The sequence below is a fragment of the Littorina saxatilis genome, linkage group LG10, assembly GCF_037325665.1.
Source record: "Littorina saxatilis isolate snail1 linkage group LG10, US_GU_Lsax_2.0, whole genome shotgun sequence".
NCBI lineage: Eukaryota > Metazoa > Mollusca > Gastropoda > Littorinimorpha > Littorinidae > Littorina > Littorina saxatilis.
In genome coordinates, this window is record NC_090254.1 from 27969845 (window position 1) to 27984656 (window position 14812).

The 14812-nt window shown below is 42.5% G+C and overlaps 1 protein-coding gene across 1 annotated transcript in view; it reads right to left on the minus strand.

The window, feature by feature from the left end:
- Nucleotides 1-14812, minus strand: part of LOC138978527 (uncharacterized) — a 96649-nt gene that overhangs the window by 55459 nt on the left and 26378 nt on the right. Inside the window, exons 17-28 of the mRNA XM_070351263.1 lie at nt 13289-13509; nt 12383-12595; nt 11030-11105; nt 10093-10180; nt 8001-8180; nt 7122-7201; nt 6623-6746; nt 4244-4444; nt 3710-3828; nt 2439-2492; nt 1774-1896; nt 834-1171 (exon numbers count right to left, since the gene is read on the minus strand). Coding sequence (XP_070207364.1) covers nt 834-1171; nt 1774-1896; nt 2439-2492; nt 3710-3828; nt 4244-4444; nt 6623-6746; nt 7122-7201; nt 8001-8180; nt 10093-10180; nt 11030-11105; nt 12383-12595; nt 13289-13509 — 1817 coding nt within the window. The remainder of the gene's footprint in view (nt 1-833; nt 1172-1773; nt 1897-2438; nt 2493-3709; nt 3829-4243; nt 4445-6622; nt 6747-7121; nt 7202-8000; nt 8181-10092; nt 10181-11029; nt 11106-12382; nt 12596-13288; nt 13510-14812) is intronic.

Consider the following 14812-nt stretch of genomic DNA (forward strand, 5'->3'; position numbering starts at 1 on the left):
CCTATGAATTAGCTGAAATATTGTTAACATTGTACACAGAAATAAGGAGACAGTACAAAGAAAAAAACAAGCAAATCACGCATTCACTCACAGCATCCTGACTCAAATGAAACAAAACTGTAGATCTAACACTCACCAAATGATGTCTAGGTAATCCATATTGAATATAAGTCACATTTCAGCACAACAAAGTACCAACTGTACACCTATGAACAATTCCAAAAGGATTTGAAGGCTCCAGCCATCCATTGTTATCAGTGCTGCCACGCCCCCATAGCTCCTGCACGATTCCGAGATACATGTTCGTCTAGCAGTATCACCGCCAACCACGTGTAGTTTGCCGACTCGTACTAGCAACAACGGGACTGTTTCTTCCTCATTTTCACTGCTTGTATCGCTTTCGTGAGGCGAAAACGATACGTCCGAATCATGCTCTACGGGATCCTCTAGGTCCAACATCCGGAGAATCTCCTCCCGAGACAAGGCTCGCCTTTGATTCATTTTTTTTCCTCAAAAACGCACACAAATCAGGCGGATTTGCAAATGGCAGAAGGGGACGCCAAGTGTATCAAGGGAAACAACTCAATTTATTTGCAAGCTTCAAAAACCGGGAAGCAATCACGAGTCGTGTACCCTCTATGGCTGGTACTGAAAAATGCGCTTCCCGTCCATGGGCGTGTCAGCGCTGGTACTGATTTATCAGTGTCCCGTCGCGAAAGTGTTAAAACCAGCCAGAGAAGGCATGGCGGTCAGCTTGTTTTTAGAAAGAGAGAAAACAAACAAGCAAACAAACAACAACACTTTTTTCAATCAAAATTTTTTCAGTAGCTCACTTGAAACCAGCCAGAGAAGGCATGGAGGTCAGCTTGTTTGATGAGACCCTCAGTTGCCGCAGCGAGGGACACGACTCGGAAAGATCCGCCGGTAACGATTCCAGATTGTTCCGGGATAGATACAGGTTGACAAGCGTGCCAGTCTTGCCGATGTCGAATATGACGGGAGGAAAAACGGTCAGGCCGTTATCCCCAGACTCCGCGGCAACGTGAGCCTTGCAGTGTAGTTTTGTGAACTCGGCGGAATGACTGAAGAGGTCGCTGAAACCGCTCTCTTTCTGAGCTGTTTTTTCTTCCAGCACTTTCTTCAGCTGCATGGCAATTTCCGTGTCCAGTGTCTGTAAAACCGCATTGGGAAGTATTGACAATTGTCATGGTTCTGATGCAGCTTGTTTAGTTGCAGGTTTACACCTTTAACATTTCAGTGCGAGTGTGTGATTGTGTGTGTTGGAGGGAGGGAGGGAGGGAGGGAGAGAGATAGAGAGAGATGAGAGAGAGAGATGAGAGAGAGAGAGAGAGAGAGAGAGAGAGAGAGAGAGAGAGAGAGAGAGAGAGAGAGAGAGAGAGAGAGAGAGAGAGAGAGAGAGAGAGAGAGAGAGAGAGAGAGAGAGAGAGAGAGAGATTCAGATCAAAATCATAGCATGCATAAATCATGTAACACTTCATGCTTACAAATGTATGTATGACAAGCAAAAACAACATTTAAATACAACATGTGTTAAATACAACCATTCACACATAAAAACATTTGCACATATACACATGCACTTATACATTCATGTTAACACAATCACATGTGCCACGCTTGCATGCACACCTACACACGCAGACACAGAGGCACACGCAGACACAGAGGCACACGCAGACACGCAGACACATACACACACACAAACACACACACACTTTTGTCTCCCACTTCCCCCACTCCCACAGCTAATACCATTGAGCTTGACTTGTTTTCATCCAATTCCTTGGTTCTGACAGCTCCTGCGGTATCCACAAAGTGGAATAGCATTGCGTACATCTTGTACAATCTTTGAAATCCCAGCTCTGCCCGATCACTCTGCAAAAACATTAAGCCTTTTTACTTCTTCCAGATGATTTTTGTAATCATGAAGGGAGTTGGGCACTAAAAAATTGACCTGGTAGATCGGAAAAATCTCCACCCTTATCCCACCAGGCGCAGCCTGGATTTGATCACTCAACCTTCCTCATAGGAGGCTGGCGTCTTAATTATCAACTCGACCATTGCGCCTGTCAATCATTCGGTAAATCAACCCTTCTGGTATATTATACATACCTTACATTTGTTACTTTATTATTTCAATTTTCTCAGAAGCATTTCAACCTCTGAAGACACATTTCTAAAAAATCAGAATTAACATACATGTATAACAGAATTGTTGGTGTCTAAGAAAAAGAAAAAAAACATGAGAAAAAAACCACGAAAGTGAATTTTGTTATTGTTTTTTTCTGCTCCATGAAATGAAAAAAGGTGAAAAAACAACAACAACAAAAAACACATCTGAAGGAAATGGCAGCTAGAGGAATACCGCAGAACACTGACGGGGGAACATTCTGAAAGAAATAGCAAATGGTACCAACCTGGTCAGCAGGAATTCCTTTACACAGGTTTTTCATGTTGGATGGAATCGTAAACTGAAATGAAAAATAAGAACATATTGAAAAAATATAATAACTGTCTAATAAATGCTAAGAAGTTTTCTCAACTCCTTTAACCTTCAGGAAAATTAACAGGTCAAGGTACTTTGTAAATTGTCTCAAAAGTACAATTCACAGTAAATATATATCTCACCATTGCTGCTAAGATGTTATCAGTGTCATTATTATATTGCTTTTAAAGTTAAGCTACAAAACAGAGATGGTACCACTACCAGCCATTTTAACTGGTAAAATACTGGAAATGTTAAGTCAACCTGTCTCTGGTAGCAATATAGCAAAACAGCTGCATGCAGCATGCTCTTCTTGAAGAGTCTGAATAACTTATAATACTGTATGGCTTAAACATTGAACTTTCATTCTTCGAGCCATGTGACATCATTGAGGCCAACTCAAAATAGTATCTAGCCCCGCCCCCCCCCCCCCCCCCCCCCTACCTTTAAGACCAGTGCTTTTTTAGATTTTCTGTTCATTCATAAACCTCTGTAAATTTACTCCAATTTTAAGAATTATAATCCCTCATTCTTCAGATGTAATTTTTTTTCCGATTTTTAAAAAACTAGTAAAGCAAGAACTATCAGTCCCCCGCTTCTAAGCTACAGTACCAGATTTTGCGAGTGAAGAGAAATATTGCATTGGAACACAGCTGAAGTCTTAAATGAGGGGGTCTGAAAAGGAACATTCTGATGTATCCCAAGTTTGTTGAGGACATCAAGGCCTAATTATACAATTACAAAAAGATGCTAATCAAGACCCAGGGAAGTAGCGTTTCATGGGGACTTCTCGTCGCGAGGAAGGCTAAGGATTTGGTGAGAGTTACCACGAGCATACCTGGGAGGCTAATGCACAGCTGTCAATCCGATTGCCTGTTCATGGCTGTTTACTGAAGAGTGCAGACGACTTTTACGGTATCAGATAAGCAAAGGGAAGTAAGCACTCTAAATGCAAACGACATGGGTAATAGAGTAAGTGGGAGTTATTCGTAACCAGTCTCCTGGCACCTGAGAGAATAACAACCTTTTAAATGAACAAGCGACTTTCATCCTCTTTCGGTATCAACCAATCGTGTTTAATTCTTGCCAAGCTAGTGACAAAATCGTGTCATATCCAACCACACTGTCTTGCAAAGCAAGAGGCTACCTAGCCGCAAGCAATTCTTGCCTGGGTCAGGTAATATGATAATAAAAGATACATACTGCCCCGGTCTGCATGAGGAACAGGTAGGCAAATTGCAGGTAGGCGGCCAGGCCTTGGTACGTCTTGGCCACCTCTGAGAAACGTATCCCTTCATCATCCACCAGATGGTGACGATTTTCTGAAAAGAACAATTTCAAATAGAAATCGTTGCTTAATTATTACAGTGGAATTGCCCATTTATGCCCCCCCCCCCCCACATCCAATTAAAGACTCCCTTTCTTTTCAGGCCCTACCTTTTCAACTTGTCTGTTCACAATTTCTTGAAATTTACCCCCTTTTAAGTCCTGATTTTCTCAGGTTTTTGCCAGTCGTTAAAAAGGGTGGGGGGACGGGGGAGGGAGAGGGAGGGAAGAGGATGAGGGGGGTCTACTGTACTCTTTCTTTCTTTTTCTATTTGCTTTTTGGCTCTCTTTCAATATTTATTATATCTAATTTTTTCAATCAAATACTCCATCAAATTGAGATCTGGGCTTTGTCTTTGAACAACAGCCACAATTACAAAGAAACATTTCAACCAAAACCGCTGCAGTTACCTTGACCACAACACAGCATGTGCAAAGACTGCGCGTCAGCCTGGAACAAAGTGGTCATGCTGGGATAGCGCAGAAATTGAAGGTCAAGGCCAGATGGCAGCAGGCAGAAGAAGCGAGAGTTGACCTTGAGGAAGGTTGCAAGCTGCAACGACTTGTGATCCGTACCCCCCGCCATTTCCTGTTTGACCCAGTGTTCCAGAGCTGTCGACAGAATGAACAGAGTATATCATATCTCTGCTAATGGAAAGGGAGAGTAACAGACGTTTTGCGGAATAACTCTGTCAGGAGTTTTAAGTGGTGTGTCAGAGATGGACGTAGTGGTATTAGCGTCCCTTGTACCAAGTCAAGCATTTTAAAGCAAGGCGAAGCAACAACACCCTGCTGACTGACTCTAACCTGTCATCCCGACCTACAATCACACTCTGATGTGTATCAGATAACAATGAAAATGTATACTCACCAGAAACAGACCGAAGTTATTTTAGCATATAGGTTTTTATGGTCTTAACAGTTAAACATGTATTACGTTATCATTAAGATTCATGCTTTGTTAGCACTAAGCAGTTGTTTTTAATCAGTCTGGTTTTCTCTTGTTTTCATCTTATGAACATTCTAAATGTTAGACTAACTTATTGTCTTGTACAGAATAACAACTGTGTGAATGGTGCTATACTGAATGAAAGAGTGTGACATGAAGTTCATGTACATCATTGTAAAGAGTGTGAATGACGTTTTTAGTTTAGATGTCAAGCGCTTAGAGCAAGCCTTTTTAACGAAAGTTTTTGATTTAGCGCTATATAAATGTTCTTCTTCTTATTATTATTATTATAAACATGGACAACAATTAACAAACAAACAAAGACAGGTTTTGACGTTATGTCTTCATCAGCAAAAAATATTAAAAACATAACAGTAGAGATGACAGCTAGAGAAAAAAGAAAATCAGTAAAGCAGAATAAAAACACAGCACCAAACGTTCAACTAAAACAGAACTAAGTCTAAGAATATTAAAGTCTTGGTAAAAATGACAAGCAAAAATAAAATGTAATAATACACGTAAACTGTAATAAATAAAATGTAATAATACAAGTATGTAAAGAAAGAAGTCTTGGTTAAAAATATATTAGTAGAGGAAGAAGGGAAAAACTACAAAAGACATGCAAAAGGCGGTGATGATAAGGGGAGGGGGGGGGGGGGGGGATGGGTAAGAGAGAGAAAGGGAGAGGGAGATGACGATGATGATGATAATGATGATGGAACTTCGCTTTACAAGGCTAAGATTATGCCGTGGCATACGCTCCAAGAGAGAGAGAGAGAGAGAGAGAGAGAGAGAGAGAGAGAGAGAGAGAGAGAGAGAGAGAGAGAGAGAGAGAGAGAGAGAGAGAGAGAGAGAGAGAGAGAGAGAGAGAGAGAGAGAGAGAGAGAGAGAGAGAGAGAGAGAGAGAGAGAGAGAGAGAGAGAGAGAGAGAGAGAGAGAGAGAGAGAGAGAGAGAGAGAGAGAGAGAGAGAGAGAGAGAGAGAGAGAGATGGAGAAAAGGAGTACACACACACACACACACTGTAGCAAATGGTGTTTAAATGTAGCATTTTCAAAAATTTAATTCCACTTCCGCATTTATGCCATCTTGCACAAGAATAGACATGTTTAATTGGTTTTCCTGAGAATGCAAGAACATAAAATGGCCATAAGTGAGTTTCTGCAGTGCTACTTTTCAGTGTAGACGATGTTTTATTACCCATTTTGTGACCGCTTCACAGAGTGGCAAGCATAAATGAGTACCAAGCCTCACAAAAAAGCAAGAACTTGTGACTATTTGTTTTTGAGCGTAGCAATCTTTAGCAAATGGCATAGAAGAGTAGCATTGCTCTTAAAACGTTGGCAGCTCTGCATACCAAATATGAACAGCCTGGGTGCTCTCTGTGCACCGTCAGAACTGTTTTTTAATGAAATGATTTCTGAAAAAGCAACTCTCAACTTAAAAGGAAGGAATTGATCAGTCTTAATTGGACGAAGTCGACTTTGCATAGCTCACTTCACGAAGCTTCCGGAACGAGAATTCGTCCTTTAATTGAACTACTTTCAGCATAGCTTCGCGAAGTCCAAGGGAATGCACTCTGCTCTTTCGAGTGTGATTTCTACGTCCATCTTGAATCAAAAAGCACTCTTCTGACAAAAAGAACAACTTCGCCGCAGAGCTACGGCGTAGCTTGGCATGTCAAAACTTGCGAAGCGAAGTAGGGTACAAAGTACATCGCCGTACCTGCGGGTTTTGGGTATAAAGACTTCGCGAAGCTTCACCAAGCTGACTACGTGCTCAATTAAGGACGGGCTCCATGGGAGGTACCATACACTATACTGCATGATCTGTGGACACGTACCCGAGTTCCTGTGAGGGATGGAATTACACTGGTACTTTGAGGAGCTTGCAGCTTGCAATGAATGTAATCCCAATACTGAACACACAGCCAGTGTCTTGTTAGGTTTTGTTCCCTTGGTCTGCTTCTGAAATACAAAAATAATGAATGCTGTCAATTCAGTTAGTGTTCAACACTCAAATTGTCTGTAGACCAAAACATACACAAGCTAAGGTGTTGTGAAATAGTTCATTTTAATAACTGATACAAACCTCATTGATGATATACAGTGAAAAAAACAGCCAGTCTATTCACGCACAAGCAGACATTAGCAAAAAATGCAAACACTAAATTTTACTGCTCTTCTTTTGGTTACTAAAACTAAAGGTTACCTTACTGATGATCTTTGCATACACACACACACGCACTTCTGCATGCTCCCCCCCCCCCCCCCAAAAAAAAAAAAAAACATTTACAGGACTCTTTCACAACGAAAGTTTAAGAGGCAGACACAAATACAAACCTCACTGAAGAAGCCAAACGGCACAGGCTCTGCATTCATTTCTTGCAAATAAATTGTCCATTCAAACGCCTTCCCATAACCTGCCAATGAAAAACTGTATTACAAGCTATTCCCATAACTTGCCTATAAAAAAACTTAATTACAAGCTATATATTCCCATATTATTCATCCAATAGGTTAAGTAAATATAAGTGGGAGAGACATGGCATAACTACACCATATCTTCACACGTGTGTAAAATCCTCATGTAACCGAGTGCCGAAACACCACAATAACTTTGGAGTGAGTCCAATCAAACAGGATTGAGAATTTTAGAGCTTATTTCTAAGCCCTATAAAAACTGTTATGCATTCGCAAAGGAATCCATGAACATACAGAGAGATATGATAAAATTGTTTATTTAACGTCACTCTGTAAAAACATTGACGACATTTGTCTTAGATTAAAAACACACACAGGCGCGCACACAAACTTTCCCTTTATGTACAGTGGTTTATGGTACAGAGAGACAAAAGCCGCCAGACCCCATCACAAACAGAACTCTACAATCCACAGGTGTTGCCTTGCGAGCTACTTCTAAGGCGAACAACTCTGCAGAGTCTGCTGTGAAGGGCGACGGTAGTCTCCCTGTCACACTCAGAAGTACAATAATTAAAAGTGGCTAACAACCATTACATGCAGTCGAAGCATGATGATACAATCGCTCATTGGGCTTTTCCCAAAAGCAAATGTTACTAAAAAAAGAATGGGTAATTCTGGGAAATTGGAAATCGCTGGATGTACCTGTTGGTAGTGGAACCATTCCCTCCACCCTGACTATTTTTCAATCCCTTCCTAAACTAAAATGAGAGCCGAAAACAGTCGTGAGTAGGAACTGACCATGAGGTGCCTGAAGCTTGGGATTTTTCCTCGGCACCTTGTGGCCGACCTCGTCCATGTAGCCGAGAGGATGCAGGTCTTCGCTGTCCTCTTCCGCCCAGTAGTCGTATGAGCTGGTCCACCCATCAAAGTGAATCAGTAGCGGTCCACCTTTACCCTTCCTCTCCGGCTTAATGTCAGCTGCAACATTCAGGATTAGCTTTTTATAATCCATCAGCATTCAGAAAACTGGAAATGAAAAAGCAATTAATGGTTTGTCTTTTCTTTTCATTTCAGCGGTTTGATTTCTGGGCTGTATCATTCAGGATTTTTTTTCTTTTCTCTTTTACAACAGAGAGTGCAGGTAAAGAATTCAGGGCTCTAGTTTACAGGAATATCTCATTTAGGTTCTTCCTGAACAAAACTCATGATTTGTCAATCATACATGCAAAGACAGACAGACAAACACACACACGCACACAAACTAACAGAATTGAAAAACACACACACACACATCTTCTGCACACACCCAAAACAAACTGTTACGATTGCTCAACCCTGTAAATTCAATAGCGGTAACCTGGAAGAACAAATCAAGCTGAATGAAGGAGATGCATATACAGCAGTCCCTGCAATGTACGGCCCCCGGCGTGAGCGGACACCTGACATGTACGGACACATTTGCTCGGCACGGAGTGTTTTCCTTCTATATTTGCCCCCCCTTAAACGGACACCTGCAAAACGTGGACGCGGACACTCATTTTCGGTCCCAACAGCAGGTCATACCTCCAATGTACGGACAGACCGTCAAATTTTCTCCACAACAAAATCCATAACAGAGCAGTCCGGTTCTTGGTACAAAGATCACAGCCGCAATGGCGTGATGACAGTCACTGATAACTTGAGTGCACGTGTACCCATCAGGAGGGGGGGGTAGTTTTGGTCAGGAGTGGAGTACATGCGAAGATGCCAACATGAAACTGCACTGAGCTCTTTATTCTTGTCTGTTGGACGTAAACAACAGAAACCACAGGCGATGAAGGTCCTGAGCAAAAGAGAGTGAAAAACCGGCCACAGTTCTCAGCATCGTGTGTCTGTGTGTAACCTCTTTCATTGACAAGATACTCTTGTTTCTCCTCAGCCTTGACCAGTGAGTCGGTTGCCTAATCTATAAACCCTTCAGTTGTCTTGCTTTGTCCAAAGTTATGACACAGTCAACTGGTTTTGCTCTGAGTGAACAGTGCAGCTGGCCTCTCTGGCCACAGCCCCCAACAGTACATGGCTGGAGGGAGGGAGAGAGAGAGAGGGAGGGGGGGGGGGGATTGGAGGGGTAGCTGGCTAAACTCTGCGGGTGTCCGGTGTCACTGCATGTCAGCAGGAAGAGCATTGGAGAGAAATAGAGAGGTGTACTCTTCCACACAATTTCCAAGCATCAGTTGTCACGGCTTGGGGTAGGCATTAGTGAGGGAGAGTGGGAGCTGTGTTATGTACAGTGTATTTCCGACTGAAGAGTGAAAAGTCACTGCCATGCCACATGATCGGCATGCAGTCAATAAAGCCAGACAAGAAAAAAATAAATTACATGATTACGACATGCAGCTCTATCTGCTGCTATTTATTCAAACTGGTTTTCAAGCTTATTCTTGCAAAGCATCTGCACACGCTCCTCTGTGCTGTGATTGTGTGGCTGCTTTCGTATGTCAGTGCATGGTGAGTGTGTTCACTACCTTGAGGATTTATTTGATCTTTTCTTTTCAACACTTTTCATACAAATCATTTTTACAGAACGTTTAAAGAAGTATTAGGAGTTTATTGTTGTTGCTTAGTAGCCACAAGAAGTGATTAGCATAGACTCAATCCTGTTGTTTGTGTGTCTCTGTGTGAGTGTATGGGGGAGGGGGTGGTGTGGTCACCCCTCCCGTGACCGGACACCTGCAATGTACGGACAGTTTTGCTATGGCCCAAGGGTGTCCGTTCATGAGAGGGACTGCTGTATATGCATATGTGAAATTTCACATGAGTGAACGTGGGAGTTTCAGCCCATGAACATAGAAGCAGAAGAAGTGTGAGCTGTAAGTACCACAGGGCTATATGTGTGCTATGCCAGACTCACTGATGGTTGCAACACAGACCAAGCTTGGAGTTTTTCTGTCCAATGCCTCCAGTCGCATCCCTTTCTTCAGTCCCTGGCCCCCTCCTTTCTGAGAAACACACCATTTTATTATCAATTTATCTTCAAACAGTAGAACTCCCCTTTTAAGACACAATTTTCTGAATAATTTATCTTCACAGGAAAGAGAGAATACTTGGATGTCCTACAGGCTAAATATTTCACCTCTTACCGGACAAGATAATGGTCATATGATTCGAGTTGTTACGCCCTCACGGCTTTTGACGAGATACACAAGTGTATGCGTGTTTAGGTGGTATCAGCCATCTGCACTTATGGCAGAATGACCAAGATCTTTTACGTGCCATTGTGGTGACACGGGGGTGGAACATGGCTTCCGTCTATGGGTCTTCCGTCTATGGGAACTCGAACCTGCGACATTCCGATCACAAGTCCAGTGCTCTACCAACTGAGCTACCGGGCCCCCTTACCTTCATACAGTGGAATTCCCCTTATAAGACCCTCAGTTAGACATCAACCAATCAAGTTTATTTTGTGACTGATATCTTCCAAGCAACACAATCTACTCAGAAATATGAAGAAAATGCTCTGTAATTGCAGGGTGGTACCTGTTAAGACTGAAATAAAACAGACTTCAAAATGTCTATCTTTATATTTCTTAAAGATTAATGTTTCCTCAAAAGTGTCAAAACACATCAATTCTGAACCATAAAGCATGCAAATATCACTTCTTCACACACAAAACCCCCCAGATTTTCTGATTTTTTTTAACGGAGGACTTTGGATTCAATTTGAAAAAAACATTGAAAGCTTCCACAAGAAACACATTTGATTTTTCGTGCAATATCTCTGCCCTCAGGGGTTACACCGTATTGTGTTGCTTGTTTGTCTCTGGTGTCTGTGAACTTGATATACTAACCTCAAAGCTCTGGCTAATCACTGTGAACTGAACATCTGTGGTGCTCTCGCGCGCTTGGGAAAGGATAATTGCGTATCTGAAAACACACACACACACAAAAGCATGTAGAAATCTAGGTCTGTATAAACCTGGTGTATGAGGATGTCTGAAAAATGTCTTGGAATTTATATGAGCCACTGGTGCCAAAGTATTTGAAATTACAGACTAAAGGGTCACCTGGCTATTTCAATTGAATGGGTTATATAACACAAGTGTTTCTTTTATATGGCTTTATGTCAGTCAGGACCCAGCAAATGAATATCATAGACACACTTGAGCCTCTTCTCAGACAGACAGACATCAAGAAAGAGAGAGAGAGAGAAAGAGAGAGAGAGAAAGAGAGAGAGAGAAAGAGAGAGAGAGAGAAAGAGAGAGAGAGAGAAAGAAAGAGAAAGAGAGAGATAGAGGGAGAGACTCAGACCTTTATTACAAAAGGATAAAGGTTTTAAGCAAAGCCTATTCTTCCAACATGTCCTTTATACAACACATAAAGACAGACGCACATTAAAAATATAAATTCAATCATATAAAATACATAAATACATTGTATGGAATGCAACACAATGTGCATTTAAGGAATTACATAAGGAGAACTCAAAAATTACAAAATTACATTGACATAGTTATACCTTTCATTTGTGAATAAAGTTGCTCCGATCAGCTACACATCCGTTAACACTAGTACAAAATGTTTAACAAAATAACAATCGAACAAGACATTTCATTCACGAATGATGTGTGAACGTGACTGTCTCTTAACATTTTCACTGAAGTTGCATTTCTTATCTGTTGGGGGAAGGAGTTCCAGAGAAACGCTCCCGAGAAGGCTAAGCTCAATTTGTAGAGGTCTATGCGAGGTATAGGAGGGATGATTTTTTGGGACCCATATCTTTTTGTGGCATGTTTGAAATGTGATTGCAAATATTTTAGAGAGAAAGAAAGAGAAAGAGAGAGATAGAGGGAGATAGAGGGAGGGAGGGAGAGAGAGAGAGATAGAGGGAGAGGGAGAGAGATAGAGGGAGAGAGATAGAGGGAGAGACGGAGAGAGAGAGATGGAGAGAGAGAGAGATAGAGGGAGAGATAGAGGAAGAGAGAGAGGGGAGAGAGAGAGAGAGATAGAGAGAGAAAGAGGGGGGAGAGTGAGAGTGAGAGAGAGAGAGAGAGAGAGTCTAGAGAAAGAGAGAGAGAGACTTAAAGAGACAGAAAGAGAGACAGACAGACAAAGAGAGGAACAGACAGACTGACAGACACAGACAAAAAGACACACCCACATACTGACACACATACACCTCATTGAAAAACCCACTCCCTCACCTATCCTTTGGTAGAGTCTGCTGCGAAAGAGTTTGTCCGCAACAATCTACGACACAATCCAAATCACCACTTTCTGAGGGCTGAAGCGTGATGTTGAGAGCAACTCCAGCCACTGCTTTTGAAACGTCACTGGGTCCTTTCTGGGCCCCCCGCCTCGTCAGAGAGATTGTTTCTTTGTCGCCGAACATCACCTTTGCCTTCTTGCTGTAAGCACTGCATGCAGAGATAGACACATTATTAATACAATTGTAAATCCATACATTACAGCACATTGTAATTCAATCAAGTTGGCGTTTCAATGAAACAGATCTGTGATTGGTCAGAATGCCCCATCTCATTAAAAATTACCGGTCATCCTTTCTTGATGAACGTTTGTTACAAAAGCCAATGATCGCCTGCTGGTGAGGCGCATTGATACAACCTCAACTCAACTAGTCTTGGTTAGCTTTGAGGGTCATTTTACAAGTAAGAAATAGACATGGTCTTCGTAATACCGAGACCATATATATGTTATGCGAAGCTATGAGGTTGACGCAAGTTGATGCATGAATTCTTCCAGCCTACGTCAGTCAATTCCAAAGATTGCTTTTGGGATGGAAAAAATTGTTGAGTTTGCTGTCCAGAAACCAGTCAAAAAAGAAGGAAAAATGTATGTGAAAGAAAAAAAAACCCAGGAGCAGAGTGATAAGATAGGAATATGGAAACACATTTCTTGGGACTTGACCTTGCAGGTAAGTGAACTGAAAGTAGTGTGTGAACAGAACAGAACCAATCACTGTGTGCAATACTGGCCACTGCACTCTTACATGTTTGTTTTGCCATGTTCTTCTGTGTTGAGTTTGATTTCAACAGAGGTTTCAGTGTAATGCACTACTCCAGACAACCAAACGTAAACGTGGAGCTCACCTAAGCTGTAAGCTGAGCCCTTCAAAGCCCATGCTGTTGAAGAGAATGGAGCATTTCTGTTTGATGACACCGTCAAAACCCACATCAACGATGGCTTGGCCCCCCGCCTGTAGCGTGGCGTTGGAACCATCCAGGCTCCCTCCTGTTCCAGGTATGTTGGTTTGGCTGAAGTGAATGTCGTTCTTCCACATAACTTGGGGGTTCACAACAGACTTGGCAGACTGTTAGAAACCAACACAGAGAATTATCTACATAGCACGGGTCACAGAGGCAGGAACAATGGTTTATGATCAATCATCAAAATTAGTCCTGCGAGAATATTGCTCAAAACACGCACAATCCTGCACACACGTATGCACACGCACGTACAAACACACACTGGTATCAAAGCCGTGGTCTGAAGTCTCTCTACACATTTGGCAGCCCCCTATCTCTCCCCCCACACATACATATGCACAAACACATGCACGCACACACACACAAACCAATAGCAAAGCCATATATGGTCAAAGAGTCTCTCCGCACAATTGGCAACCCACTATCTCTCACCAAACACATACACACACACACACACCCACACACCGATAGCAAAGCCATGCTCTGAGGAGTTTCTACGCACATTAAGCAGCTCCCTGTCATTGACCCAACACATACACAAACACAATCATACACACACTGAGCAGCTTCCTGTCTTGACCCAACACATACACAATCATACACACACTGAGCAGCTCCCTGTCTTGACCCAACACATACACAAGCACAATCATACACACACTGAGCAGCTCCCTGTCTTTGACCCAACACATACACAAGCACACACACACACTGAGCAGCTCCCTGTCTTTGACCCAACACATACTCAAGCACAATCATACACACACTGAGCAGCTCCCTGTCTTGACCCAACACATACACAATCATACACACACTGAGCAGCTCCCTGTCTTTGACCCAACACATACACAAGCACACACACACACTGAGCAGCTCCCTGTCTTTGACCCAACACATACACAAACACAATCATACACACACTGAGCAGCTCCCTGTCTTGACCCAACACATACACAAACACAATCATACACACACTGAGCAGCTCCCTGTCTTTGACCCAACACATACACAAACACAATCATACACACACTGAGCAGCTCCCTGTCTTTGACCCAACACATACACAAACACAATCATGCACACACTGAGCAGCTCCATGTCTTGATCCAACACATACACAATCATACACACACTGAGCAGCTCCCTGTCTTGACCCAACACATACACAAGCACAATCATACACATACTGAGCAGCTCCCTGTCTTTGACCCAACACATACACAAGCACACACACACACTGAGCAGCTCCCTGTCTTTGACCCAACACATACACAAACCCAATCATACACACACTGAGCAGCTCCCTGTCTTGATCCAACACATACACAAGCACAATCATACACACACTGAGCAGCTCCCTGTCTTTGACCCAACACATACACAAACACACACACACTGAGCAGCTCC